This window comes from Podarcis vaucheri (assembly GCF_965113315.1).
Source record: "Podarcis vaucheri genome assembly, chromosome: 2".
Classification (NCBI taxonomy): Eukaryota; Metazoa; Chordata; class Lepidosauria; order Squamata; family Lacertidae; genus Podarcis; species Podarcis vaucheri.
Genome location: NC_138760.1, coordinates 39306334 through 39333352, shown reverse-complemented (window position 1 = coordinate 39333352; position 27019 = coordinate 39306334). Strand labels below are relative to the sequence as shown.

The 27019-nt window shown below is 42.4% G+C and overlaps 1 protein-coding gene across 7 annotated transcripts in view; it reads left to right on the top strand.

Annotated features, from left to right (window-relative positions):
* Positions 1-27019, top strand: part of RECQL5 (RecQ like helicase 5) — a 46794-nt gene that overhangs the window by 2318 nt on the left and 17457 nt on the right. For all 7 annotated transcript variants that reach the window (XM_082203545.1, XM_082203547.1, XM_082203546.1 and 4 more), the window contains 6 exons: positions 329-450; positions 1100-1618; positions 3113-3218; positions 4511-4622; positions 5021-5183; positions 5694-5779. In XM_082203545.1, the coding sequence (XP_082059671.1) occupies positions 329-450; positions 1100-1618; positions 3113-3218; positions 4511-4622; positions 5021-5183; positions 5694-5779 (1108 nt within the window). The remainder of the gene's footprint in view (positions 1-328; positions 451-1099; positions 1619-3112; positions 3219-4510; positions 4623-5020; positions 5184-5693; positions 5780-27019) is intronic.

The window sequence follows — 27019 nt, the reverse complement described above, 5'->3', positions numbered from 1 at the left end:
GGTGGTGGACTCTCCTGGTTTTTAAGCAGAGGTTGAATGGCCATCTGTTATGGATGCTTTAGTTGAGATTCCAGCATTTCAGGGTGTTGGACTAGGTGACCCTCGGAGTCCCTTCCAACTCTACAATCTATGATTCCGTGTAACAAGTGTTCTGTTTTTCTGTTAACTATCAATTTATTGTCTTGCCAGCACAATGTTTATATAGATATTTTGTAAATGTTATCAGCTTTCCCCAAAACACTTAGTGTCCACGCCCCCCAGCCCAGAAATGCAGATAAATATATTTGTGTTTTAAAAAGCCTTGATTGCTGCACTGTTGCCTTTGCAGGGGAGAAGGATGTCTTTGTATGCATGCCCACTGGTGCAGGGAAATCCCTGTGCTACCAGCTTCCAGCAGTCCTGGCAACAGGAATCACTATTGTAATTTCACCTTTAATTTCACTGATTCAGGTAATACCTCTTATTGTAAGAAAGAATGGAATCTTGAAGAACCTGTTGTGTCTTGCTTATGGTCAAAAAAGTAAAATTTGAGATGGTTGAAACAGAATAGGTACCATATTAGCTGAATCCACCTCATCTGTGGTGTCAAGTTGACCAAACACAGATCATAGTTATGTTAGTGTATAATTCAGTGGTGTGCTATATAACCTGATAGAAATAATCCATTTTATAATAATTCCTAATATTCTTAATGTATTGGATGTTTGAGTGAAGAAGATTATTCTGTTTTTTTTAATGTATCTGTTATGCAATATATTGACACAATTTCCTGTTCTCGAAAGTAAACTAATATGGTTTCTTGAACTTCACTACCTCAGAGAAACAAATTGATTGCCAGACATTGTAAAATTATCATTGCTAATGAAATAGACTAGAGACTGACAGTCTTGTCATTTGATTATGTTGGGCTGCCTAATTACAACCAGTTTCTGTAAAAGAACAATATTTTAAGTCTTTAAAATAAATATAACACGGAGATGTTTTTTGCAAACTAGAGGGCTGGTGGTAAAGCCTGATTGATTAGGAATATATCTGTATGACAGCTATTTTGGTAGAAGGATGCTTTCCTCTAAGCGCCTTGCTCTTTTTTCTTTCACAGGACCAAGTGGACCATTTGCTCTTGCTCAGAGTGAAAGCCAGCTCTCTTAACTCCAAGATTTCTGCTCAGGAGAAAAAGGCCATCTTAGCTGACTTGATGTGTGACAAGCCTCAGATAAAGCTCCTCTACATCACACCAGAAATGGCAGCTTCCTCTTCCTTTCAGCCTACCCTGAAGGTTCTAGTGTCTCGAAACCTCCTTTCCTACCTAATAGTTGATGAGGCTCACTGTGTTTCTCAGTGGGGGCACGACTTCCGACCAGACTACCTGAGACTTGGCTCTTTGCGCGGTCAAATACCCAACACTCCATGCATAGCCCTGACGGCCACAGCCACTAAACAGGTCCAAGATGATATTATTGCATCGCTTAAGCTAAAGAGGCCTGTTGCCACTTTCAAAACACCTTGCTTCAGGTCCAACCTGTTCTATGATGTGCAATATAAAGATACCTTAACGGATCCGTATGAAAACCTGAAACAGTTCTGTCTGAAGTGTCTTGGGCAGAAGAATGACTCCGGGGTGAGTTAAATCTGTAGGAAAGATTTTGTTTTTAAAGTTTTCTCCCCTGTCTGTCTTACTCTAGGCAGCTTCGTTTTAAGTGGATTGGAATATATTTCCTAAAGCTTAACTTTATTGGGGCAGGGGATGAATGAAAGGGGATTCTCGATCAGCAAAGCAGACGGTAAACCGTTAACTCCACTTGGGAAAAAGGCAAGGCCAATCAGGGGGAAAAACAACATTTGGCTTGTCTAGAAAGGAGGAACCTTCCAGCTTTGGGCTCTGCCTTCTAGAGAAAAGCAGGGCAATGTGGTTGCTCCTGGGCTACTGCTTGGCAGTTGCTTATAGTCCTTAGGCGTATGCAGGGACAGGGAGAGATTATAATGCTTTTAGAGCATTGGGTGTTGTGATGGTGCCCAGCGCTGTATGATCCTCCAGTTTGCACAGCCTCCAGCTGACGGGACAGCTGCCCAGGGTAGCAAACGATCTCCCTGAGCCCCTTGCATCCCCCATCAAGAGAGGGAGATAGCTGCCCAGAGTAGCAAGCAGATTCAAGAGTAGTGAGTAGACGTCTCCAAGCCTCCTGTATGTGGTGCTCTGTTCACCGGCAAAGAGAGTGGCAATGGGGGTGGCGTGGGGAACCACACTGGGCATGTGCAGCACTCAGCATGCTCTCTCACTCTGCAGTCACTGAGGTGCTTCAGAGAAGAAAGCCACCACCTCTCCTGGCAGCCCAGCTCCAAACTCTGCCAATGGACTAGCAGGCCAAATTCTCTAATAATGTCCCTCAGCAAGGGCTCATGGACACCTTGCACAGGGAAGTTGAAGCAACTCTGTCCAGTGCTGCCATAGCCTCCATTTCCAGCCAGCAAGCATTGTAAGGGCACCCACTGGATAAGTGCCCATCTTTTACCTTGTTAATCTCTTCAGCACCCCTCACTAATTTGGCAGCCTAGTATCCCAAGGACCAGAGGCTTTGCTTGTAAAGCAATGCTGTCATTCACTGCGAAGGTGGGATTGAGAGATCTGTCAGAGTCATTAATAGAATTTAAGGACCAGAGGCCCTTCTGTGGATTTAGTGTTTATTGTAGTTCATACATTTTTAAAGCATTTCCCAATAACTTCTTTTAAGGGAGAGGAGGAAGAGTTAAATCTGAGATTCTCAAGAGAGTTGATTTCATTGGATTGCATGTTCCCTTCTATGAAATTCCTGCATAAAATATGTACAATGCTGACCATAAGGCATGCATATGAAAGGCTATTACCACTGGCTGGAATCCATCACAGCACTAAATTTCTTGTTCTGTCAGCACAAGGATTTCTGTTTGTGTGGAAAAGAGGGAAAGTCCTGTTGCACAAGTGGAAATCCTTTTGCTGACAGGGATGTGGCAGTTGAATACCACCCGTTGTTTTGTTCTTCTTGATACCTTGGATCTATACCAGCTCTTAATAACATTAATAGGTTTCCTTATGACACTTTGATTTATGTTGCCTACTCTTCCTCCCCCTGTGTAGCGCTACTCAGGCTGCGGAATTGTCTACTGCAGGAAGAGAGAAGTATGTGAACAAGTGGCTATTGAACTTAGCTATAGAGGAGTCAACTCCAAGGCATATCATGCAGGTAGAAAAAGCTGTGTTACTTTGATTCGTAAGCATTTTTTAAGTATGCAAAAGAGTTCTTTATTCTAGCCTCAGGGTCCAGTCAGTATACTGTGGGTTGTAAAGCCTGGTCTTGACTTGTTTTTCTTTAATATGTTCTTTAGAATGCAAATTTAGTACCACACTGGTATGATCTTGCTGAATAGAGTCCATTCCAAAGCACAGGAGCCTTATTATCCTGCCAGATCATTGTGTCAGGGGTAAGATTTCAGGTTGCTCAAAATTCAGGGCCAGAGGGAGTGGCAAAGTCCTGCATCTGTTCTGGACTGCACCTCTCTTCAGCATGACCAATGGTTAGATATGATGGGGGTTATAATCCATAGCACCTGGGAGGCACTGGGTTTGGGGAGGCTGATGTGTGTGAATGATTGCCATACCCCAGCATTCCTTTCTATTCCTAGTTAACTTTAGCCCAGCTCCCTTTCTCCTAGTCCCTTTTCTCTATGTGCTTTCTTATTGTAATTTCTCCTTTCCTGGACCTCCCCCAAACTTCTCCTGCTCCGGCTTGCTTTTCTTTGCCTCATGATTCTCCCACGCTTCCCTTCCTAGTCCTCCTGTTTCTTCTGCCATTTCTGAATGCTTATCTCAATCCACTACCTTCTTCCCTTTCCCCTTTTTATTTGGCTTGCAACTGGATGTTTGAATTAATGCCAAATGTGTTGCTAAATTGAGTACTTCTGGTGTATTGACTTTCCCTGAAGCCCTTTGCACTCAACTTTGCTTTAGTTTCCCCACACATGAGTTCCAAGGGAAAACGTCTCATACTTGGCTTCTAAACTTGTTCTGTACTGCTTTTTCGATGATACTTCTTGTCAGTACTAGGTTGGGATCACAGGCAGCTATGCTGGGTCCTAGAGTGTCACAGGCTGTAGGTGCTGCTCTGTTGACCCAATCAGGACTTCTAATTCTTCTGCCTGGCCAAAGTGGAAGCCTCATTGCTTCCCTGCTGATCACAGTGCTTTACAGACCACATTTTTATTCCCTTTTGTTTCTGAAGGAGGTTTGGGGATCTGAGTACACATAGTCTTGGGAGCTTATGGAGTTAGACTCCATCCTCAGACCATGAGAATTCTGTTTTATGTCTTGGATTCCCCTCACATATGCTGGCAAAACAGGATAGGAGAAGTAGGCAGGTAGATGGATTCAAAGACAACTAGGGACTGATAGGTTGGTGTGGTTTGCCCCTTGGTGATGACGGTAAGAGCAGAGGTTCTTCCTGCTGGTATCGCACTCTTGTTTTTTGCTTCTTCGCAGGACTGAAAGTAGCAGATAGAACATCAGTTCAGAATGAATGGATGGAGGAGAAGGTTCCAGTTATTGTTGCTACTATCAGTTTTGGAATGGGAGTTGACAAAGCTAATGTCAGGTGTGTGAAGTCATCCCAAATGGGCGATGCATACTGATTGTTCAATATACATTTGCTCAACATCTGGAAGAACCTGGTACCACTATATTTCCTTGCCTGTCCCTCTTAACAGAAGGGTGTAATTACAGTGGTGCCTCGCAAGACGAAATTAATCCGTTCCGCAAGTCTCTTCGTCTTGCGAAGCAACTCAAAAAACGCAAAACCCTTTCGTCTAGCGAGTTTTTCGTCTTGCGAGGCATTCGTCTTGCGGGGCACCACTGTAACAGCAAAAATTGGGCTTCTCACAGAGTGGTCTCTCTTTTTTTGTATGCTTAGGTTGGTCTGGGATTTGTATGCAGTTCTAGTTTTGTTCAGATAGGGATTGGAAAGTAATAGCTTAATTGTCTTACACCATGCAGATTTGTTGCACATTGGAATCTTGCACAATCTATAGCTGGGTATTACCAGGAGTCCGGAAGGGCTGGGAGAGATGGAAAGCCATCCAGCTGTCGCCTCTATTACTCGCGGGATGACAGGGATCAAATCAGCTTCCTGATCAAGAAGGAACTTGCTACGTTGCAGGTGAGAACCTTGTGTGACATGGTTCAATGCAGTTCACGTGCCTTAGCTAATAGTCCTTTGATTACAGTGAACTATATATTATGCTCTTGCATTGATGTAGTGTAATTGTATGTAATTTTAATTTTGTGAGGTCCTTTCACATGCTAATTAAGAGGAAGATATACATTTTACTAAATACGTGGCAGTATAGAGACCTTTAGATTTCCCTACTGTCACTTCAGAGGGGCTACATATGGAGTCATTTGTTGCTGCATTAGAGAAGTACTGGAGGCAACATTAGGATGAAAAATATAATATTAAGGTTTGGTTGCACGGAGGTGCACAAAAGGTCCACCTGAAAAGTTTGTGGTTTTACCTATGTGTAGCACTCCTACAAAGTTGAATGAATATTGGTTATTGTGTCACAATGCAACTAGAGGAAAGAGGCGTAGTTCTGAAAGAAAGCTTGCTTTTGAACACAGTGTTTCTAAAAATAAGTGGTTTTGCTTATTTGTTTTTACCTTTCTTCAGGAAAAGCGAGGCTCCAGATGGAAAGACTCCAGTAAAGCTATGTTGAAAGACTTTGATGCTATGGTGGCCTTCTCTGAAGAACTGGGGTAGGTTTATCCTAATAGTTGATGGATTGGAGAAACATATATTTGTTTCCTAGTGGTTGGAATCTTGAGGGCTTTGCTTTTTATGACGTGGAAATGCAGCATGATAGACTGATCTCATAATGGAGGCTTATGTGTATGTGGTAGCACAAATGGCCCATGATGTATTATGTTTACCAGATTTCTGCTAAAGGTTTCTGGTAGGAAATTTCTGGTAGGAGTGTTTACCAGATTTCTGGTAGGAAATCTATTCTACATATTACTGTATTTTTGGAACCTCTTACTAGCTTTAACTTCTTTGAAAAGAAAGGCAATATGAAACCTAATGGCTTGATGTAGAAATAATTTTAATTGAATATTGTTTAGTCATGAATCTGCCTCCTGTGATGTATGGTGGTCCATTGGTTGTGAAACTTTGCATAGAAGTTTGGAATGGTCAGCCCTTTAGAGAGTTGGATATTTTGGATGGAATTCATTGCAGTACTATTATGGTCGTTCCATGAGTGCAAGCTTTCCTGCTTGCCAAACGGAACAATTTCCTCTCTCCCATCCCTGTGCACTCTTCTGGGGTTTCTCCCAACCTCCCAAAGAGATATGGGGAGGGCGGGGAGTCTCACTGCATTGGTTCCTGCTAGCGAAACTATTTAGTTGACTGCAGCCTGTTGGGTTTCTATTCCTCTCACTGTGCAGATATTGTGTAGGATTGGTTCATCACATGTCTGTGTTATGCATTCCAGCACCAACTGTTGGAATCATGGGAGCGGATGTGTACTGTACTCTGCTTCCATTTGTTTTTGCTTTCACTTCTGACTTCTCTCTGAGGAAGACCAGAGAGAGGAGACATGTTTTCTTTTGTTCTGCCTTATGCTTAATAAAGTAGCTTAGTGCTTACAACCCCAGCCTAGCTCTGACTGCGTTTGATCTCTGCTGGACTCTGGATGTGTGCTCAGTGTCTCCAAGGCATGAGTCACTCTAAATTGTCGGGGAAGGCTGTCAGAACTCCCCAGAGCTGCATGCTGGTGGGAGGGACAGGCTGGAAACATTCCTGTCATTTGCCTGGGGGTCGTCCATGCCCGGTGCCGACCTGACACAGCTCGATATGCACATGTCCAGCAGGGGTCCCTAGTTACAGACAAGTAACCACTACACAAATTGCAACCTGTACTCAATTGAGAACTCTGTACTTGAAACAAAATGCTATGCTGAAGCTGTCGCTGGCTTATTTTTGGAGAGAAAAGAGTGATATATATTTAGCTAAGTAGGCAAATGTAGATATGCCCATAATCTAACGCAGATACCCTACTACAGGTATGGTCATACGGTAGGAGCAAATAAAAATGCTTGACAGCTTTCTTATGATGCAGACTGCTATTGCGTTAACTTGCTATTAAAATAGAATAAGGGGACAGGTAGAAGGCCATAGTTCCTTATTTTGATTTTCTTATCCTGTATAACTGTAATCTCTTGGTTCCATAGTCTGAATCTCGTAATGTGAATTTAGCAGGGTTCAAACCCATAGCTCTGAGATTAAGAGTCTGATGCTCTACCAACAGAGCTATTCCAGCATAGAATATGTATTCAGTAATTTTGAAGACAAATTGGTCAGGCATTCTAAAGTAAGGTTACCTTTTTTGACTTATGCATGGTCTAAAACAGGGTGTTGAAGCACCCGGCGGCACTCAAGAACATTTGATGCCCCCCCCTCAAGCTGGGTAAGTGAGGTGCTGGGCTTTGGGAAGACAGCGTGAGGGTTGGCGGGGTGTCAAAATTTGGCCTCACTCCCACCCCACCCCACTCCACCCCGTGCGACAAGGCAGGGGGCGGCCCATGTGTTCCATGGCAGAGTATGATATGAGAATTTGGACGTCCCTGGTCTAAAATTTTTAAATAATTGTGTTTTGGTTGAAACAAAATATCCCTAAACTATTTAAGACAAGTAGTTTATAATATAATCCTTGAGTTCAGTTCTTATAGTTTTCGGTGTTGGCTGCCTGAATTCATATGAGAGTGCTGGATGATTATAGCTACTGTTTTCCCTTTCTACTGTTGCTTCAAGGTCGCTCCTCCAAACCTTGAGATATTCTAGCTGTTTAGGGTTCATGTGCTGATATTACAATGCTAAGTAGCCAATCAGATTTGGTTAGGTCAGGCATAGGCAAACTCAGCCCTCCAGATATTTTGGGACTACAATTCCCATCATCCCTGACCACTGGTCCTGTTAGCTAGGGATGATGGGAGTTGTAGTCCCAAAACATCTGGACGACCGAGTTTGCCTATGCCTGGGTGGGCTATGTGCTAAACTCTCTAGTGACAGAAGAATCTCATTTAGAGAGAGCAATGTGTTCTATATTGGTCATCCTTTCTATTCAAGAATTACTAACAAGCAAAGTGATTTTTCAACCCTTTTGAAGCAGCCTGAAATATCTCTAAAAGAAAGAGGATCATCAATTATATTGAAGATTTTAATGAAATGGGCATTATTCCTCCACCCTTTGGCTCAGCTCTATCAGCCAGCTGCCTTTGGAAGATTATGGAAATAAAATAAGAATTGGGGGAAGGGATTCATGTGGATGCATTTTAAAAATACAGCTCATTTAGTCTCATTTAGTTTCACTATTGATTAGGTTATCCATACTTATACTGGTTGCAAAAGAAGAAAGACAAATGTACAATTTCAAGGAAAACTGAACATTCTTTGAATTTTCAAATTCTTACATGTCAGCTATTTCTTAAACAATTTTTTGTCACTTCCTTTGCTAGAAGTAGTTAGTTGTAAATCAGACCTGCTCAGGCACAAGCTGGTTGTGTACCTTTGAACAGTGCCAAATTTCCTCTGTAGTATGTTCACTTGTACATGTGAAACAGGGGTGTCAAGAAGCAACAATACTTCCCCCTTCTTGGTCCCACTTCAGCATTCTTCAGATTCCACAGACAAGGCTGCTCTTGCTGTTTTATATGGGTCCAGATTTATTCCTTGGAGTTGAGCAGCAGCCAAAGATGGCAGCGAACAACAGGAGTGCAGTGATAACCATGACAAATGAAGCTATTACTACCAGTCCCCCAAGAGCCCAGTCATCTGACAGAATCCGAATTTTCAGATGTTTTAGAATGTCTTGAGAAGCAGTTTGTATTGAAGTGGACATCGTTGCCAGGCCCTGGAGAATTAAAACAATATGTGCATTTAATACATAGACCACTGGAATAGGAGCAGCATCGCTAGGACAGTGTCAACTTCTATTGGGAGCAGAGGTGCCTGGTCCCCTTAGCTACTCTTTTAGAAGGCTTCAGGGGCCTTGTTTGGCCAAATTTCCATGAGTCAGGGTTGGTGGGTTTTATTAAGGGCTCCCCTGTATTTGAATATGCTTACCAGAGGTTAAGGTGTCTAGGAAAAGAAAAATACTTTTGCCTGGCACGGAGAGATTCAAGTTTCAACTTGTTGTATATTGCTGCTATTGTCTTCTGAGAGATACAGAAACACACATTCTTTACGTTGTAGAAACATAATTGACTTTTACATCAATTCACAGATACAGGAATTAGTCACCACAAATATATATAGAAGTTAGCAAGGTTATTTTCAATTGTTTGCTCATTCTGCACCTTGCTGCATTTGCAGCTACTCCTGCTGATTCTGCTGCTGTTAACAGCTCGGTGCCGTTACTGGAAATCCTCAACTTCCATTGCATTCTGTACATAAAAAGATGCTGAAACAGAAAAGGCCCTGGCATAGGATTGGACTAGATGACCCTCAGGTTCCCTTCCAGCTCTACAATTCTAGCTAAAGTGTCGTTCCATTTAAGTGGAGGGGGTTTACTTTAATACGGATGTGTATGCCGAGAAATATAGGCGTACACACCCGTATTAAATTTTCAAAAATTTGAGTCTTAAGTCACCAGAAATAGAAGTGAATTCAAGGCTTGCATTCCACATTAAGAGTGTTCAGACTTGTTATCTGTAAACAGATCTGCAGAACTTGCTGCCCCACTCTATAATGTAGCTGGCACTAGAAAAATGTTGAAATGAAGTAAAGAAATTAATAGAGGATAGAAGCAGCACTCCACTCCTTCTTTGAGTTCCTGCACTTTTACCCTATCACATCCAGAAATGGTTTCTACTGAAGGCAGACTGGATGGACTTTTCTCCCCGCCTCGCTTGGCTGTCATTATTGTTAATTTCTTGTGACCAAATGGTGGTGCTAAACAGAATTGCCCTTTACCTCCTTGCAAATTTCTATACAGTTCCTTTCTTTTTGGAGCTCACCATGAAATTTCACATATTAGCACAGGCAAACTTGGCCCTCCAGATGTTTCCCATCATCCCTGACCACTGATCCTGTTAGCTAGGGATGATGGGAGTTGTAGTCCCAAAACATCTGGAGGGCCAAGTTTGCCTATGCCTGTATTAGCATTTCAGTTGATGACATACATCCATTCAAAAAGACTTGCATCCTGCAAAGTGTCAAATGCTTCATATGTTATGGGTTTTTGTTTGTTTGTTTGTTCTTAGAGATTTCAATAGAAAGTCCCAAAGCAACTGTGGCTGAAATAAATATCTCACCCACTTAAAAGCCTCTTAGAATTGTAGAGGATTGATCTCTCCAATCACCTTTCAGATTGGAGTGCTTACAGGCCTATTGTTGTGACATCTAAATGCAATCTGACATCTCTTTGGAAGCAGCTTGTACTTTTAATTCCCCTGCTACGTTCTGTTCTCATTGAAAAGGGCATGTGGATTATTCCCTCGCTTCACATTTGCTGCTGTGCAGAAAGATTGGAGTAATTGGAGAGCAGAAAGAATGAAACATCAGCTAAATTTCACTGCATTTGTATCATTGCTTTCTGGGTTTTTGTTGTTTTCTCTCTTTTTGCCTACATGCTGCATGAAACGAGGGATTAAGGGGGAATGTAACATTTCTCCCACACAAAGCCATGCTCAGTTTGAATCTCTCAGGCACGCTCCAGTTGTCTGCACCACAGCAAAAATATTTGGATAATGCTTCCTTGTTGGAATAAAAACAGTTTGCTTTAGCAAGGTCATATATGTGTACAGCCAGATTAATAAAAGTAGAAACAGCAATGGGCTTTGTGCAAATTTCATCTGTAATCTGGAGGACCCTTAGTGACCCTTAAACCATTTCCCATAGAATGACGGAAGTAATTGTGGCACAAGAATAACTTAATAATTGTGGCAGTCTGTTCAGAGGGAACAGATCACTACAGATGATTCTAGTAAATTTTTGAAAAGTAGGAATAGAGTAGAACACTCTGCTCACCTTAAGCTGTATGTAGTTGCCTTTTTAGAACCTGTCGGCTGGGAAGACCTCCTTAATTGTGCAAAGAGAAAGTGTGTAATGTCTAATATCTGTTTGTACTTTAGCAAATTATTAACACAGCCAGGAGAGAGGCTTATCTGAAAGCCTGAATTATACAATCAGGCTTCATTTTATCCATGTTGTACTATTATTGATTGAGCCACCTCCAAAGCTCAGTAATATTTGCTTAGTTGGAGAAGGCACATGGGAGAACATGCAGGCTAAAACTGTTTCTTCTTTCTGGTCTTTGACCATACTTAACTAATTTTACTGGGCAGGATCCTTACTGGCGGGAACCCCCAGAACATTTTCGGGGGCTCGTGGAGGGAGGAAAGTCAGGAAAGTCTTGTTCCTCAACTGGAACTTGTTTCGTGCACGCATTCTCCACTTAGCGCTATGTTGAATCCCACCTGCTGTGTGTTACAAAGGTCCCACAACAGCTTGATCCAGCAATTGTGTGGAAGCAGGTAGATCTGTCACAAAAGACTGGCAGGAGCAACATAGGGAATTAATTGCCTTCTGCAGGTTTGTAATGATTAAATGTTTACCCTTTCAAAAATGAAGGTATGCATTAAAGTTCATTATTTAGGCTGGGATCTCATGCTTGTTTACCTGTGGGTAACTCCAGTTGGACTTAACAAGTAGTTGCGAATAAGAGTACACCGTAAGACTTGCAGAATTCTGTCAGATCCTTCACACAATTCTTTGTTCGCTTCTGGTGGTGCATGGTCATGGTCTTGATGACTTGGGCTAATCTGATCTTTTGAATAAGTGCATCTCCTAAATGTAGGGGCTTTGCTATAGATGACATATCTTTTAGGAATGACACCTGTGCAGTTCATTGCATTGTGGCAATAATCCTCCCCCTTTTGCAGGTGGTTGGTTCCATTCCTTTTGCCTTGTACACATGTAACTCTTTTGAAGTTCATTGGAGTGTAAACCAAATGTCCACAAGGTCTGCCTTTGTGGAAATGGATTTCCTTTCAGTTGCAAACTGTAGCTGGGCAGCTCATTCTTGGCTATGCTTTAACTCGCCCAGCTGCTGCACACATTTCCTGAAATAAACCAGCCCTCGCTGTATCTTATTAGCTCTGTGTACAAGCACACTTTAAACTATAGAAACCAATAAATGGATCGAAGAATTTAACCTTTTTTATTATGTTCTTTTCACAAATAACTCTAAAGTAACACTCTAAAATGTCCCTCTTTTTGTAAACTCTCCCAGTAAACTGCCTTAAATAAGATGCATTAATGCCACACATATAAACTATTCATATCACATATATTTAAGAGAATGCATTTAACTACAAACCCCAAGCATATAAACAATGTTGTTCCCCTTTCACCGTACTAAAGAACTGCCTTGTAACATGGAAACAAGGCAGGCTTTTTGAATGAGAAAGAAAACACTCAAATATGTAATATATATTTTGAAAGAGGAAAATATTCACTTTAAGGCAGGCAAGCAAAATGACATAGTGTTTTGGTGGCTCGGCATCCTTTTGTTTTCATTCTTTCACAGAAGACGGCTCGTTGTCCGTTTGCTCTCTTTGGCAATTTTCCTTCCTTAATGGAGGCAGTAAGGGATGGGGGGGGGGAGTTGTTACTGGTGCTCTTCTTCACAGTCTCTGAACTCATATGCCAACTGCAATGTTGCATCACCTTGATCAGAAATCACATGCTCTTGTATTCTTGACACAACAATGAACCAAAAACTAACCCCTGTGTGTTGTGATTGGTTTTTAAAAGATTCAGAGACAGTGAAGAAGAGCATCAGTAACAACTCCCCCCCCCCAAAAAAAAAAAATCTCTCACTGCCTCCATTAAGGAAGGAAAACTGCCAAAGAGAGCAAACAGACAATGAGCCATCTTCTGTGAAAGGATGAAATTGTTTGTATGGTTGTGCTTGTGTTGTTGGCTGCAGACAGTTGGACATCGAGGGGGAAACACTGCTTATGTTGTCGTTTGTTCTGCTGAGCCATTGCACGTGGCTCGAAGTTCAGTGGAAACTGCTTGTATTCAACATCTTCCTGGAACTCCACCAGGTGGAGAAATAGAAACAGTCTTAATCCTGGCTAGCTTGCTTGTGGCATTTTTGCACACTTTTATGGATTAACTGACTCAGCCATGATGCAGTTGTCTTCGTCTTGATAGTAAACTGTCTGCAAAGGGGCAGGGAGAGAAATACTGAACTCCATCACTTCATCAGTGCCCTACAGTGGCCATGGCATAAAACCCTAGGCAGGGCAAGGTCTCTTTCTCGCTGCTCTTCCTTAGGGCTCTCATCTACTATCTTGTAGAAGAGTATTGTGGTGCCAGCTGGTAGCAGTCTGCACACATTCCTCAGTACCTCCACACCCTTTTCTTAATGCATTCTCATACACAGTCTGCCGGCCGAACTTGGATCCTCCTAGGCTTGTGAACAGGTGTTCCATTACAGCAGCGGGCACAGCAAAAACTGCAAGCTATGATCATCATCGAAAGTACCGTAACTGAAAGGCAGAGAGAGAGAGAATATTAGCTTCTGGAATTGCTAGCCAGGAGTTAGAACAACCCAACCTGCTAACACAATGAATAGGCTCACCAGAAAGGGACAGTTGTGGCTTTTACATTTGTCTTGTGTCCTCTGGAATTACTAGAGGGCGCAAGAGTTGCTAACAACAACAGCTCTAGAACAAGCATGCCCAAACTATGCTCGTTGTTTTAATTGTTTTGCTTTTGGCACCTACAAAAAAAATTAGCCTGCGCTTTCCTGCTCTCCCAGCTGCGCCCAGGCTTGGAGTGGAGAGTAGGCAGTCATGATCACTGTCAAGGTAATGGGTTCCTAGAAAATACAGGCAGGGGGAGGGAGTGAAAGGAAGAAGCAGCTGGTTCTCTGAGGCCTGGGAAGTGGAATGCATAAAGGACATAAACAACACTTGGGCTGTAGTGGAGACTGGGAAAGGAAATTCTTGTAATGGGTTGGGGAAGGATTTTTCATGGCTTTCAAACTTACGAACATTAACCCACTCTGCCGAACAATGACTATTACTACTAATGGCTTTTGTCTATATGGCAAAAGAGCACAAAGTGTGGGGTTGTGTTCCCTGTTCCTTTTACATCGTGCCAACACTAGAGTGGCACTGAGCGCTGGAACTGGGAATCTCTGGATTCAAGTCATACACCTCTCTCATGAACTTATTGTGAGGCCTTGTACAAGCCACTGTTTAGCACCTCAGCGAGACAGAAATAATACTGACAGTTCTCGAAGGATGGTGTGAGTTGCACAATGATTATAAACCCCATTGCAAATCAAACAGAATATGAGTGGTAGTAGCTGTTCTTAAAGGTACAGCTGATTTCTAATGTAAAGAACTGGAGTACCAGCAGGTGAAGGGCAAAGGAAATAATCTTCAACATGTTTAGTCAAAAAGCTTTAGTTCAGGCTAGCCCAGAGTTATAGCTGAAAGAAGGCTAGGCACATCTGGCTCTTTCCCAATTCCAACAAGGGGAGGATTTGTTGCACTACACAAGCAGGCTTTTCTTCTTTGGAATTCAACAGAAGAAAACATTATACAGTTGCTTTTATATCTACCAGCTTTCTTCGGTATCTATGGTTGTTAATTACCCCGTCACTTGTTTTAGGAACTGCTCCATGCCACCTGGTGTATCTTTGGACACATGCATGTTAATCACTTGATGACTTTCATATTTGAAATCTATCACAGACAGAGCTTTCATACTGCTTTGGATATGGTGCTTTGCAATGGATATGCACACTTCATACATTCATCTGAGAATGCAATTGAGGAGAAGTTATGTGTGAATTGGCCCTCATTCTCTTTATGCTGGGAGATTCCGCTGTTAGCTCTAAACTGTACATGCTACCTCCTGCATAATCTTGTAGTAAAAGGTAAAGATAAAGGGACCCCTGACCATTAGGTCCAGCCGTGACCGACTCTGGGGTTGCGGCACTCATCTCACTTTATTGGCCGAGGGAGCCGGCGTACAGCTTCAAGGTCATGTGGCCAGCATGACTAAGCCGCTTCTGGCGAACCAGAGCAGCGCACGGAAACACCGTTTCCCTTCCCGCCGGAGCGGTACCTATTTATCTACTTGCACTTTGATGTGTTTTCGAACTGCTAGGTTGGCAGGAGCAGGGACCGAGCGACGGGAGCTCACTCCGTCACAGGGATTCGAATCGCCGACCTTCAGATCTGCAAGTCCTAGGCTCTGTGGTTTAACCCACAGTGCCACCCGCATCCCGAATCTTGTAGTATGGTAGCCCAAAGCAACACTACCATTTGACCCAGAGTTAACTATTTCTGTAAATGTTGGCTCCCATGCCATTCATATGATAAAGTTCAGATTGAAACTTTAAGTGCTATAGCACCTAGGGGCTGGCTGCCAGTCCTGATTCTGCCACACAAATATTCACATATATAAACAGCATTTATATTGTATGGTGAAACTTAGCAGCGTAGATCTGCACTGAATTCTTACAAACGTTTACTTCAAGCCTGTCCTGAGCATCACAATTGCTGAGGAGTCAGAAACCATGTAGATTAAAGAAAGGCTCAGAAAAAGAATACATTATTCATAGCTCCTGAATGACAAAATAGACCCATCTGATGAGCCCAGAAAGTTGCAAGCATGATTCATACTTACCAATGAACAAGATGATGATGAAAAAGAACACAATCTCCAAAGGTTCAGCCTTGGATAATCCCTCGAGCTTGAGCCATAGCTTGCTACCAAGAGCATAGAGTTCATTCTGAAATTCCTTGAAAGACATCCTGCTTGGGTTAACCCACGTTTTGTAACACTGGGGGACAGGACGGGGGGTGGGGTGGGAAGAACAAAAGAGAGAATTTGTCAGAGTTTCTACTGTTAACTTTCATAAACTGAACACCAACAAGGAACTGCCTTTTCTGTGGTGCTAACTAAATTGAGATCACCAGCAAAACAAGTTTAGCAGGGCTCTGCCCTTGATTTTCTAGTCATGTGCACAGCAGTTCAGAAGGAGGCTTATTAGACACATCCAAACAGAACGTACATTCAAGCCAATCAGAAATTGATTTCCCTAATTCTGACTCTCATTATTTCAGAGGTTACAGCAATAATCTTGCTCTTCTTCCTCCACAGAAATATTTGCCCATGTCTGGTATTTATTTAAAATATGTATATCCCATCTTTGCACAGGGCAGACTACAAGAGTGTGAGTGTGTGAGTGTGTGTGTAAATAAGTAAATAAATAAGCCTTCTGCACAGACTTGTTCATAACTATTTTGTCCATAATAATTAAAGTTTATAGCAAATTTTTTTTGATCTTCCATCAAAGAAGAAGCGGCTTATGTCTCTACTCCTTTCACCTTCAGAAGAAAGTGCCTGGGTTCCACATGAAGTGCATAATGCTGTAGCATTCCATATTCTCAGTTCTATTCCACTGCGAATCATTTTCTTTTGTTCTAGAGCTGCTTGGACACCGGCTGCTTTGTTATGTGTTCTAAAAGGTCTAACACAGGGGTCAGGAAACTTTTTCAGCAGGGGGCCGGTCCACTGTCCCTAAGACCTTATGGGGGGGCCAGACTATATTTTTTGGGGGGGGAATGAATGAATTCCTGTGCCCCACAAATAACCCAGAGATACATTTTAAATCAAAGCACACATTCTACTCATGTAAAAACACGCTGATTCCCAGACCATCTGCAGACCGGATTTAGAAGGCAATTGGGCCACATCCAGCCCCCGGCCTTAGTTTGCCTACCCAGGGTCTAACATCTAAGAATGATAATACAGTAAATTTCCTCCCATTTAAACGTAACTCAGGCATACTCTGTGCATTATCTTCACAGTGTGCCTTAATCTGAAGTTTATTCCTGGAGAAGTTTCGAACACTGCAGCTATTAAATAAGAATGTGTATTTAATTGGGTGGGAACAGTCCCCTTTCTATTCTTTCGTAGCCTATCATGCGCGTAAACAAAGCATTAATAAAAAAAGTTAAATGTCGATTTTTGGGTTTCCAACCCTCATGTTAACAGTGTGCAGAAATACATGGTCTTTTCTCTTCTTGGTTGAAGCAGCTAATTAATTTGTCTGTTTAAACCCTTGAGAGCTTCTGGGCCTTATTGTCAGCAGCCACATAACATACATCCAGGGTTTGGGCTTTGAAACCTCATTGCAGTGCTGTTGCAAGAGCTAGGCCTTCAGGGTTTGGTGTGAAGTTGAACATTTCATGGGTGTGCCAATGCCTGGCTTAGGAAAGAGATTTGGCCCATGAAAGGGAGTTTAAATCTTGGGAGTTTTTTTAGTTTGCTTGCATGACTGCAGGTAAATGATGCCTTATCTCAAAATACAAGTGGGTTTATACAGTGGTACCTCTAGTTGTGGACATGATCCGTTCCGGATGCCGTTCGCACCCTGAAAAGTCTGCAGCTAGAGCTGCGCCTCTGCACACGCGTGGAGCGCGATAGATCGCTTTTGCACATACGCGTGCGGCGAAACCTGGAAGTATACATTTCCGGGTTTGCTGCGTCTGCAACCCAAAAAGCTGCAACGTGAAGCAAACGCAACAAGAGGTATGACTGTAGTTGGAAATAGATATTTGTACTAAAAGCTCAATAATCCTTTCATTTAACAACTTTACCTTCATGTGACTTTCTGAACTCCCCTTCTGCAAGTGAAGGAAAACAACATGACTAAAGCTGTAGGACAAGATAGCTATTAAAGAGCTTGAAAAGGCAATGCAACACAGCAGGGTAGCCACTGATGTTCAGCTGCCTGATTTATCTTACCATTCCATACATCATGGCACTAGATAAGCTCTGCTGGCTGTCTTGCTGATGTTTAAGATTAAAGTAGTGGCCAGAAAACATTCCTGTTGGTTTTCTGCTTTTTAATGTGGATTTGTTATGCAACGCCTATTGAATATTGTGAAAATTGCCACTATCGGGGCACTAATTCAACACACCATTTTGTACATACTGACTGAGGATGGCCTTGTGCTTGAAGTACATAATTATTCTAACAGCTGTGAATTCTGCATGTTCTGCATGAACTTTACCTTTGGGTGGTTCTAGAAACATATCTCAATCCTATAGGGCCTTCATTTTCATGTGTCTTCCTAAGCAGAAGTAATGGGAGGTGTTGCTAAGCATTCATAAAGCAGGTTGCATAAAGATTGACTAAATGAACAGTTTCACCTGTAAAAATCCCATCATTTAATACAGCAGCAGCTAACCCAAATATAAAAGCAGCATTGCCAAAAAAGTGTAAAGGACAAATGGACACAAAATCCTTTTGGCATCACAGTTCTGTTTACATTTTCTTTTCTTTTTTCCCCTTTTTTAAAATATTGTTTGAAGAGACAAATAGGGGTGCCACTTGGAGACCCACAGAAAACCTCTGCATGCTGGCATCGCAGTGGTGGAACCATAGGAGTAGTATAAGTAAATATTGGGTATCTTGGGAGCTATAAAAAACTCTGTGCGGGGGGAGGGGGATAAAGCTTGTGCATCATCTCCCTTGACTTAAGAGAATGCCTGTTCATCATATGTGTTCTCCAGTTTAGCTCTTGCCTTTTCCTTGTTCAGAATGGTCTTGCCCAGGCTGTTCCTCTGAATAATCTCCTCCCCACCCAAATCCTATAGCACAAGGATGGGTACCTGTGGGCCTTCAGATATTGCTGGACTACAGCTCGCATCATCCTTGCCCTTGCTAGCTAGAGCTGATAGGAGTTGGGGTCCAACAGCATCCGGAGGGCCAGATGTTCCCCATCCCTGCTATATAACACTTGAGCTCTTGTGAAAGCTTGTTACAGTTCAGAGCAGTGTCAGCATTTAGATATAGCAGTGGATGCATACCTGCCTTTCCTGTCTGCAGCTCTGTCAGCTGGTGATGAATTGCAGATGGCTAAATATAGGCATTCTTGGGTGTTAAATGCTTTGTTAGACAGCTTCCTTTTGAGTCCTGACTGCATAGCAGACACCTTCCTCTAAGGAAAAAGCTCTGCAGAAGGAAATTCTTATCACTTTCCCCAGGAGATACGTTCTGTGGCAGGAGACCACTGGCACGTGACAGCTGTTGAATTGCTTTGGATGGGCTGTCTTTGTGCCCATTAATAGTCAGGCTCATAGCTGCTCTGCCTCCATTTCCACACCGTCCTGCCTGAAGTTGTTTTGAAATCCAGTCACTGAATTTTAAATTACATGTTCGAGATATTCAGCAACTGTTTTCCAACTTAGTAAGAATAAATGAGTTATCATGAAGACAGGAACAATCCTCACCTCCCAGTGGTCTCACACACTTGTGCTTCAGATTGCAGTTAACATCAGCTTATTGTGTCTGAACCTGACAAACTGTGGTTAACTATGGTTTGTTGGAAACACGCAAAGTTCAAACTGTGGTTTATGAAACTGGCTTGCTTTGACAAAGTGAACCAGAGGTTAGAGTTCAGACATCATGCTAAACTCTGGTTAATTGAAATCTGAAGTGAACATCTAATCTCACAGCTGTACCTGTGGGGAGGCAGGCACTCCCATTCATCAGTAGGGAGACTAGGCTTATTCCCTTCACAATCAACCATTTTTTTGTGTGACATCTGAATATTGTCATTTTCAGGCCCATAGGAAATCAATGGCTAGTTGAGTAGATAGTTTGCTTTTTTGGTAAGCCTACGGTGAGGAGGTAGCAAAGCAGACTAGTTACATGCCAAATAAATTCAGTTTGTGGCACCAGACACATTAAATACTAACAAATTTATTATGGCAAAGCTTTTGTGGACCAGAGTCCATTTCATCAAACGATCAGATCATTTCATCTCACAAAGCAGACTCTGGTCTTTGAGAACTTCTGTCATATTGTATATGTTTTTAGTCTTTAAGGTGCCTGGTGCCACAGGATTCTCTTGTTTTTGCTGCAACAGACAAACACAGCCACTTCTCTGAAAATTAATAATTCAGCTTTGTGCTTTCAGGCTTGACAAATGAGACTAAATGGTATTTATGACTTGTGTCTGTCTCTTAGTGGAGGTTGAATACTGGAAGTAATTGTTGGTTTGACGGTTCTGTGCAAAACCAGACTTTCTTGCAGGCAAACAAGTATGTTGGAAACACACTAATGAGAATATTATGTTGCTGAACACTCTTTCTATCCCCAGACTGATGTACCAAGACTACCAACTAATATTCAGTCACTGTTCACAGTGTCTGTTAAAATACCACAGCTATGATTCACTGGACAAAATGTTGATTCTGGCCCCAAGTGAACTGGATATAAATATCCACAGTTTACCCATGAAGCTGTGGAGAAGAGCCCCAATCCATAAAATGTAAAGAATGGTGACCAAAGGCATTTGTGATATAGGAGATCTGTAAAGCGTTTCTTATTGCACTTTTAACTACACCTTTTGATGGGCCATGTAGAACATCCATCTGTAAACCATAATAGAGCTTCCAGATTTAGAACTGGAACACCAGTCTATCATTTCTCTGTACTTTGAGAAAATAGTTGGTTATTTGGCTTTCAAACCTCATCCACATGGCAGAGAGCCATGGTTTACCTTCAAATTAAGCAGATGTTTGCTCTGCAAGCATTGACGGTTGGAAGTCATTAAAGCTAGTGTGGCACTCTGTACATCTCTTTGAAGGTTTGTCTTTGGCTTTGTGACCTGGCATGTATGTGTCCTGTGAAATGGGACTCTGTTGCAAGGAATTAGCATTAATCGTTGCAGAGAAACAAACCTCTCAAACGATGATCATGGAGTGATCCAAGTTGGACAATTCCAGTAATTTCTTTTCCCCAAAGGCAGATGTTCCTTCCTCTAAACCACCAGTTTATTCCAACTTTATTTACAATAAAAATGATGAATATTTAGGTCTTACAGAGGCCTAACAGAAACAAAGGAAAATGTTGTTTTTTACATGATGCTTGGGGAAACAAGATGTTTTGGTACTAGGTTTATATAGTCAGTTTTTGGAGGAAAATTTTCCAGTTGTATTCATGTGCAGATTATTTCATTAGCTGCATGTTCTTCCAAATGTGCCTCCGTGAGGCCTCCAACAGCATTTTCAGGGTGCAATACAGTGGTATTTCTGGTTACGTACTTAATTCATTCCGGAGGTCTGTTCTTAACCTGAAACTGTTCTTAACCTGAAGCACCACTTTAGCTAATGGGGCCTCCCGCTGCTGCTGCGCCTCCGTGCGATTTCTGTTCTCATCCTGAAGGAAAGTTCTTAACCCGAGGTACTATTTCTGGGTTAGCGGAGTCTGTAACCTGAAGCGTATGTAACCTGAAGCGTATGTAATCTGAGGTACCACTGTGCAAAACTTGCTTTATCAAAGGCTGTGCACACACTGGATATGTTTTTTAACAACTTGCATAAAGACACAGTGGTTCCCACGTGACCTGCCTTTCTAATATGACCTGTACCACCTCACCTACTTACTGAAACTGATGGTGGCCAGCAAAATTGAGCTGGAAATGCAAGGACAAACAAATAGGTTGAAACAGGCCATTTAATCGAACTTGCCTGCCAATAAGTCGTTTGTGAATAGCATAAAAATCCACCAGAACTGTGTGGGGAAACAAATAGAACCAAGTTAAAAACAAAAATTTGACTTGGAGCTGTGTGTTACAGTTTCTCCAGAATACCACACAGTCAGTGTTTCCTGATGTGAGTGGCTAGTACACAAATTCGCTGCATACTGTGTAGAGTCTCTGGCAAACGCTCTTGGGCAGTTGTGCTTTATGGAGACTGAGAAGCCTCTTTAGCGTATGACAGCTGGTAACACAAGCCAGGGCTCTGCCTTCTTATTCCTAGACATGTGTTTCAAATTGCATGTTTCCCCATAGCTGCAGCATAAGGCTCCTGCCAAACCCTTCAGCATTTTTTTTCTTTTTCCAGAAAACATTGGTCTGTTTTTCTCCTGTACTCCTCTGCTTGCTTTTTTGCCTTTTTATTTAACTTTTTCTTCCATCTTCAAATAACAGAAGCTGCCAATCTCTCAAAAAGGGGTAGAAGTTGTGTTATTAAGAGGAACTTTGGAATTCAGGTTTCTGCCAGGAAGAAGGGTGGTGTGTTCAATTACTGCGGCCTTCCATATAAATATTCTAATTTCTTTACACAACCAGTTTGTCAGAATATGCAAGCTCTTGCAAGTTAGCAAGATCCAAAGTGAATTTGCAGATTTCCATGAAGGCACATTGCATGAAGTGCAAATTTTATGAATTTGGAGTCCCCGAAAGTAGGGGGCGCCTTATACACGGAAAAATATGGTATTCCTCAACAAGAGCTCAGTATGGCAAGTAATATGAGAGTTAATCTTCAATGGGTGAGTGTGTACAGTGGTACCTCGGGTCACATACGCTTCAGGTTACAGACACTTCAGGTTACAGACTCCACTAACCCAGAAGTAGTACCTCGGGTTAAGAACTTTACCTCAGGATGAGAACAGAAATTGTGCAGGGGCGGCGCAGCGGGAGGCCCCATTAGCTAAAGTGGTACCTCAGGTTAAGAACAGTTTCAGGTTAAGAACAGACCTCCGGAACGAATTAAGTACTTCACCTGAGGCACCACTGTACTTACTTAGAGACAGAGTAGCACAAGGTATTGGTTGGGTTCATGTGTCCCATTAACAAATGCTTTGGGGTTGTTGTTTTTAAATAAAACAACAACAACCAGGAACCTCTGTTTTGGAACAGGATCCCTCTCATCTTCTCACTATCCCTGCCTAAAGCTGCTTAGCAAGATCTCCTTGTTGAGCCTCTGTAATAAGTCAGAGTTAGTTGCAGTAGAAACAATGAAGAGTCTTATGTCACTTTGAAGAGTAACGAAAGCATTGTGTAGTATAAGCACACAGGGGCCAAGGCTCAATAGGTATCCATAAAGTCTATGTGAATATCCCTGAACAAAGAAAGCAAGAGCACTTCTCTTATTATAATTTTTATTACATTAAGGGAAGCCAGTCGGTATGAGTGCGCCCCACTCCCAAATACAGGCTGCTGCTAGTGAACAGGTATAACAAGTTGAGTTCTGAAAAGTAAAAAAAAAATCAGGGAGGGACAACTGTTTTCTGTAGTAAGGTATCCGTTCCCAGGGCTTGCTCAGACCAAATGTCACAGTGTAAAATGTGCAGATTCCAGCTCAGCAGCTTCACACTGGAGTCTTCTTTTGAATCTACTTGGGTGGAGTTTGGTGACATTAATGTATGTTATAGAATGTTCAAAGAGACTGAAAAGCTCCCCCACTGGTTTCCTAGTTTTGCAATACTTAACATGTGGTTTGTTTCCATTAAGCCTCTTGCATAAAGACTGTCCTGCATAACTGATGTTAATATATTTCACTTTAGAAGAGGTTCAGGTGAACAAGCTCTTGATGATATGGCTTGGTAGTGTTATCAGCATAGAGAAAAGGCACCTGGTTTGTTCCTCATTTTCTGTCTCCATTAAATGGCTCATTTCTGCTTATAATAAACCGATTTCAATGAAAGCTTTAGTGCTCTACTCTGGCCAGCATTTCCTAATGGTTAGAGCATGCTGTGCTTGGAAGAACATCATGCTCTGTTAAAATAGTACTCTGAACCAAAACCAATGACTGCAGCACTGCTAGTAATTGGTTAAAAATAAAAATACATATGATCAACACAGAATTCTTTGATAACATACTCCATTAAAACCTGAGCCTTATTTCTGCAGCTGTTGCTTTCTAACTCTGCTGGAGAGCCAATTGCCAGCATACAAATGTTGAATGGTTCCTAATTGGCACGAAGTCCAGAATCTTGAGACAAACTCTTATTTGTGTGCAGCAGCAGCAGAGCTCTGTTGCTCAAGGAAAGGCTTTAACTGTCTGGGGTAAATGTGCTACAAAATTGAGTGAATGTCACATAATTTGGCATCTTCAGTAGAATTCCTTCAGGATGTAGCTGACAGTCGGAAAATGCCAGGCCCGGTGTTGGGACGATGTTCGGTTCCTGGGAAGATAGCCTAAATCGTCCCATGGCTAATCTGCAATTTAGCTGTTGGAATTTTGTTTAAAGTGAACACACACATTCCAAACCAACTAGGATCGTATGCATTCTAAAATTGTGTGGAATTAATTCTGCAACTGGCTGTCATATTTGCACAAGTTAAAAAAAAATTGCTAGAATTCTACTTTTCAGGTTGTTGTTTCTAACCGTGTTTGTGCCCGATTCAGAGGGGAGCAGAATCCAAGTGAACATGAAAGAACTTAATCTGTTGACATTCTCCTTAATGCAGTGCAACTTCAGAAACTCTGCTTACAAACCGTTCTGTCTCCCTGCCTCACGTTCTCCCACCTGACCCGTCCTCCTCACACACTTTCCTCTGACATCCCACGTTGCAACATTTACTATGGAATCTTGGCACAGGCTTAAGTTGAACGAACCAATTGTCCCGTACCAAGATGCTGTAGCGAGTAGGAGAAAAGGTAAAAGTCAGCCTTACCCAAGTAGTGTGGCAGAACCAGCCGTCCCTTTGTCCTTCGTGTTTTTCTTTCTGTTGTCATTTCATGTCAGCTCTCCTCCCCCCCACATTTTTTCACCCTCTCTGCTTCCTATCTCTTTCCTCCCTCAACTCCTCTTTTCCCTGCTGCTGACAGCCAGCTGCTCCGTGCCTGCGCTTTCTCTTTCACCCTCTCTCTTTTTTTGTTGTTGGTCGTCCTGGAGATGTGAAGTTTCATATTACATGTGCACTAAGGGGAGGATCACAGATGGAGACTTGCAGCTAGCACAAACTCCCCAGTGCAGAGCTCCCGAAACCAACACTTGTTACAAGCTCATTGTGTAACTCTTGGTTGTGCATAAAGTTTCTTCTCTATTTTTATTAGACCTCTTTCCATGCAGCCTGGGTGAGCATTGAGGGAGCTCCCTTCCCTTTATCTGCCTGTATATTAAAGTGATTTGCTTTTCTGCAGGCTACTAAATTCTTTATTAGCTCCCAGTAAAAAATCTACAGCTATTCTGTAAAGAAGCCAATGATAAGGAATGAGAGAACTTGCAGCGGCTCTTGGACTTAAAATATGTGGAAACATTTGAACTCCTACGCTTTTCTCAGCGTGTCTCCTCAAAAAGACAAAATAACTTTGGATTTTTCAGTATGTCTTATTCCTATGAAAGTCAGTGTTCTAAATAGTCTTAAATTGAATTTGTGGACAGTGACTGTTGGTTGGCTTTTCTGTAAACAGGTAATATCTTATCACCTCAAAGGCTGCTTTAAGCAGGAGTGGGTATCTGATGGCCTCTGGGAACACCTAATTAAATAATCATAGAATCATATCATATAATCAAAGAGTTGGAAGGGACCCTGAGGATCATCTAGTCCAACCCTCTGCAGTGCAGGAATACGCAGGTGTCCTGGACGGAGATCAAATATGCAACTGTGGCATTATCGGCACCATACTCTAACCAACTGAGCTAACGCATTTGTGCTGAATGCAGGTTAGGGTTAGGGAAGGAGGAGCTGGGCTAAGAGACGTTGGGTTGCGCCCAACAAAGTTGTCCTGTTAGTGCAAGAACCTTTGCCTGTGCAAGAAGACTTCCTTACCTCCTCACCCCAAATCTGCTCCATGGGGTTTGGGAAAGAAACCCCAGAACAGATTGTGCAGGGGGAGGAAGAGAAGAGAGAGTTGTGTTGTGCAGACAAAAGTCTTTGTGCTAAGGGAAGACTTTGCTGGATACAACCCAATATGCCAGAGGCTACACACAGCTTTGCTTGCTCCTGAAAGAACCAGGGGCAGGAAGACTCCATGAAAGCTGAGACAGCTGCTTGAAGGTGCTTGGGAGGGGATGAAACCCTGACATTCTCCCCAGAGCTTTCCTGGTCTGTTGACTGGGTTTCACTTAAGCACTTCCAAAGGGATTATGTTGGTTAAGCCCTATGTGCTTGTCTCTGCTGCAGGTGATATTTGGTGTTATGAAGGAAACGTGCATGTTCAGTCTCCACGAAGGAAATTTGGGAGGGCGATCCTCTATTTTTCTGCAGGTGCAGAGTGCCTAGCCTTTCCTGCCCTGTCTTTTTCTATTTGTCTCTGTATAAATATCCCACTTTAGAGGGAGATTGTTCCCCTTTATGTCATGAGCAAAAGTTCTGGATTTCCCCATATGCTAAGTCAGAACAATGGTGCAATCTGGCCAAGTGACCAGACAGTAATCCTGGCAGACCAACATTTTCCTATCATCTCTGGCAGAGATCTTTTCATTAAGGAGTCTGTAAGCTTAAGATATACCCTTCGCCCTCAACACGAGTTAGAAACATTACATATCCTTTGACTCGCCAGTAGGTTTTTTTTGCCACTACAGTATGGGTTTTTGGAGGAGCTGTTCTTCTGCAAGCAGGGTTGGGGGAATGGAAAGATGAGTATTCATTTTTTGTGTGTGTGTTCCTGTTAACTGAAACACACAAAATATGCTCCTAGCATGACGGAATTATATTTTGCCTTTCTCATGTTCTGAAAAACAAGGGGTTGACTTGCCAAAGACCCTTGGCATTTCCAGCTGGATAGAGTTAGCAAGATTTTGGAGGGGCATGGGGGGGGGAATACACACGATAGCCTTTCAGAGGTTGTGAAAAGAGTGCTTTCTTTAGGCTCAAGAGTCGACGTGAGTCAGTGCCATTTTGCAAGCGTTATAAAGATAGCTTTGTCGCATCTCTCGCTTCCCCACTCTGTTTCTCCATGCAGCGGCTGACACTGGCTCAGTTCTCTCTCTACCTGAGCCGGGGTGCCATCCCTTCCCTTTTTAGCACAGTGAGTTCTTAGTTTTGCCTGGTGGTGTCTCAAAAGCTTCCAGTTCCAGGAAAGTTCTGTTTGACACCTTTGCCAGGATGGTAGGAAACATTTCACATGCTGATTTTAAGTACCACAAAAGTGCTTTGCTGGTATTCTAAACTTCACTGGAATTCAGTGTTGCTCCCACCCTCCACCCAAGCTTGTGTTCA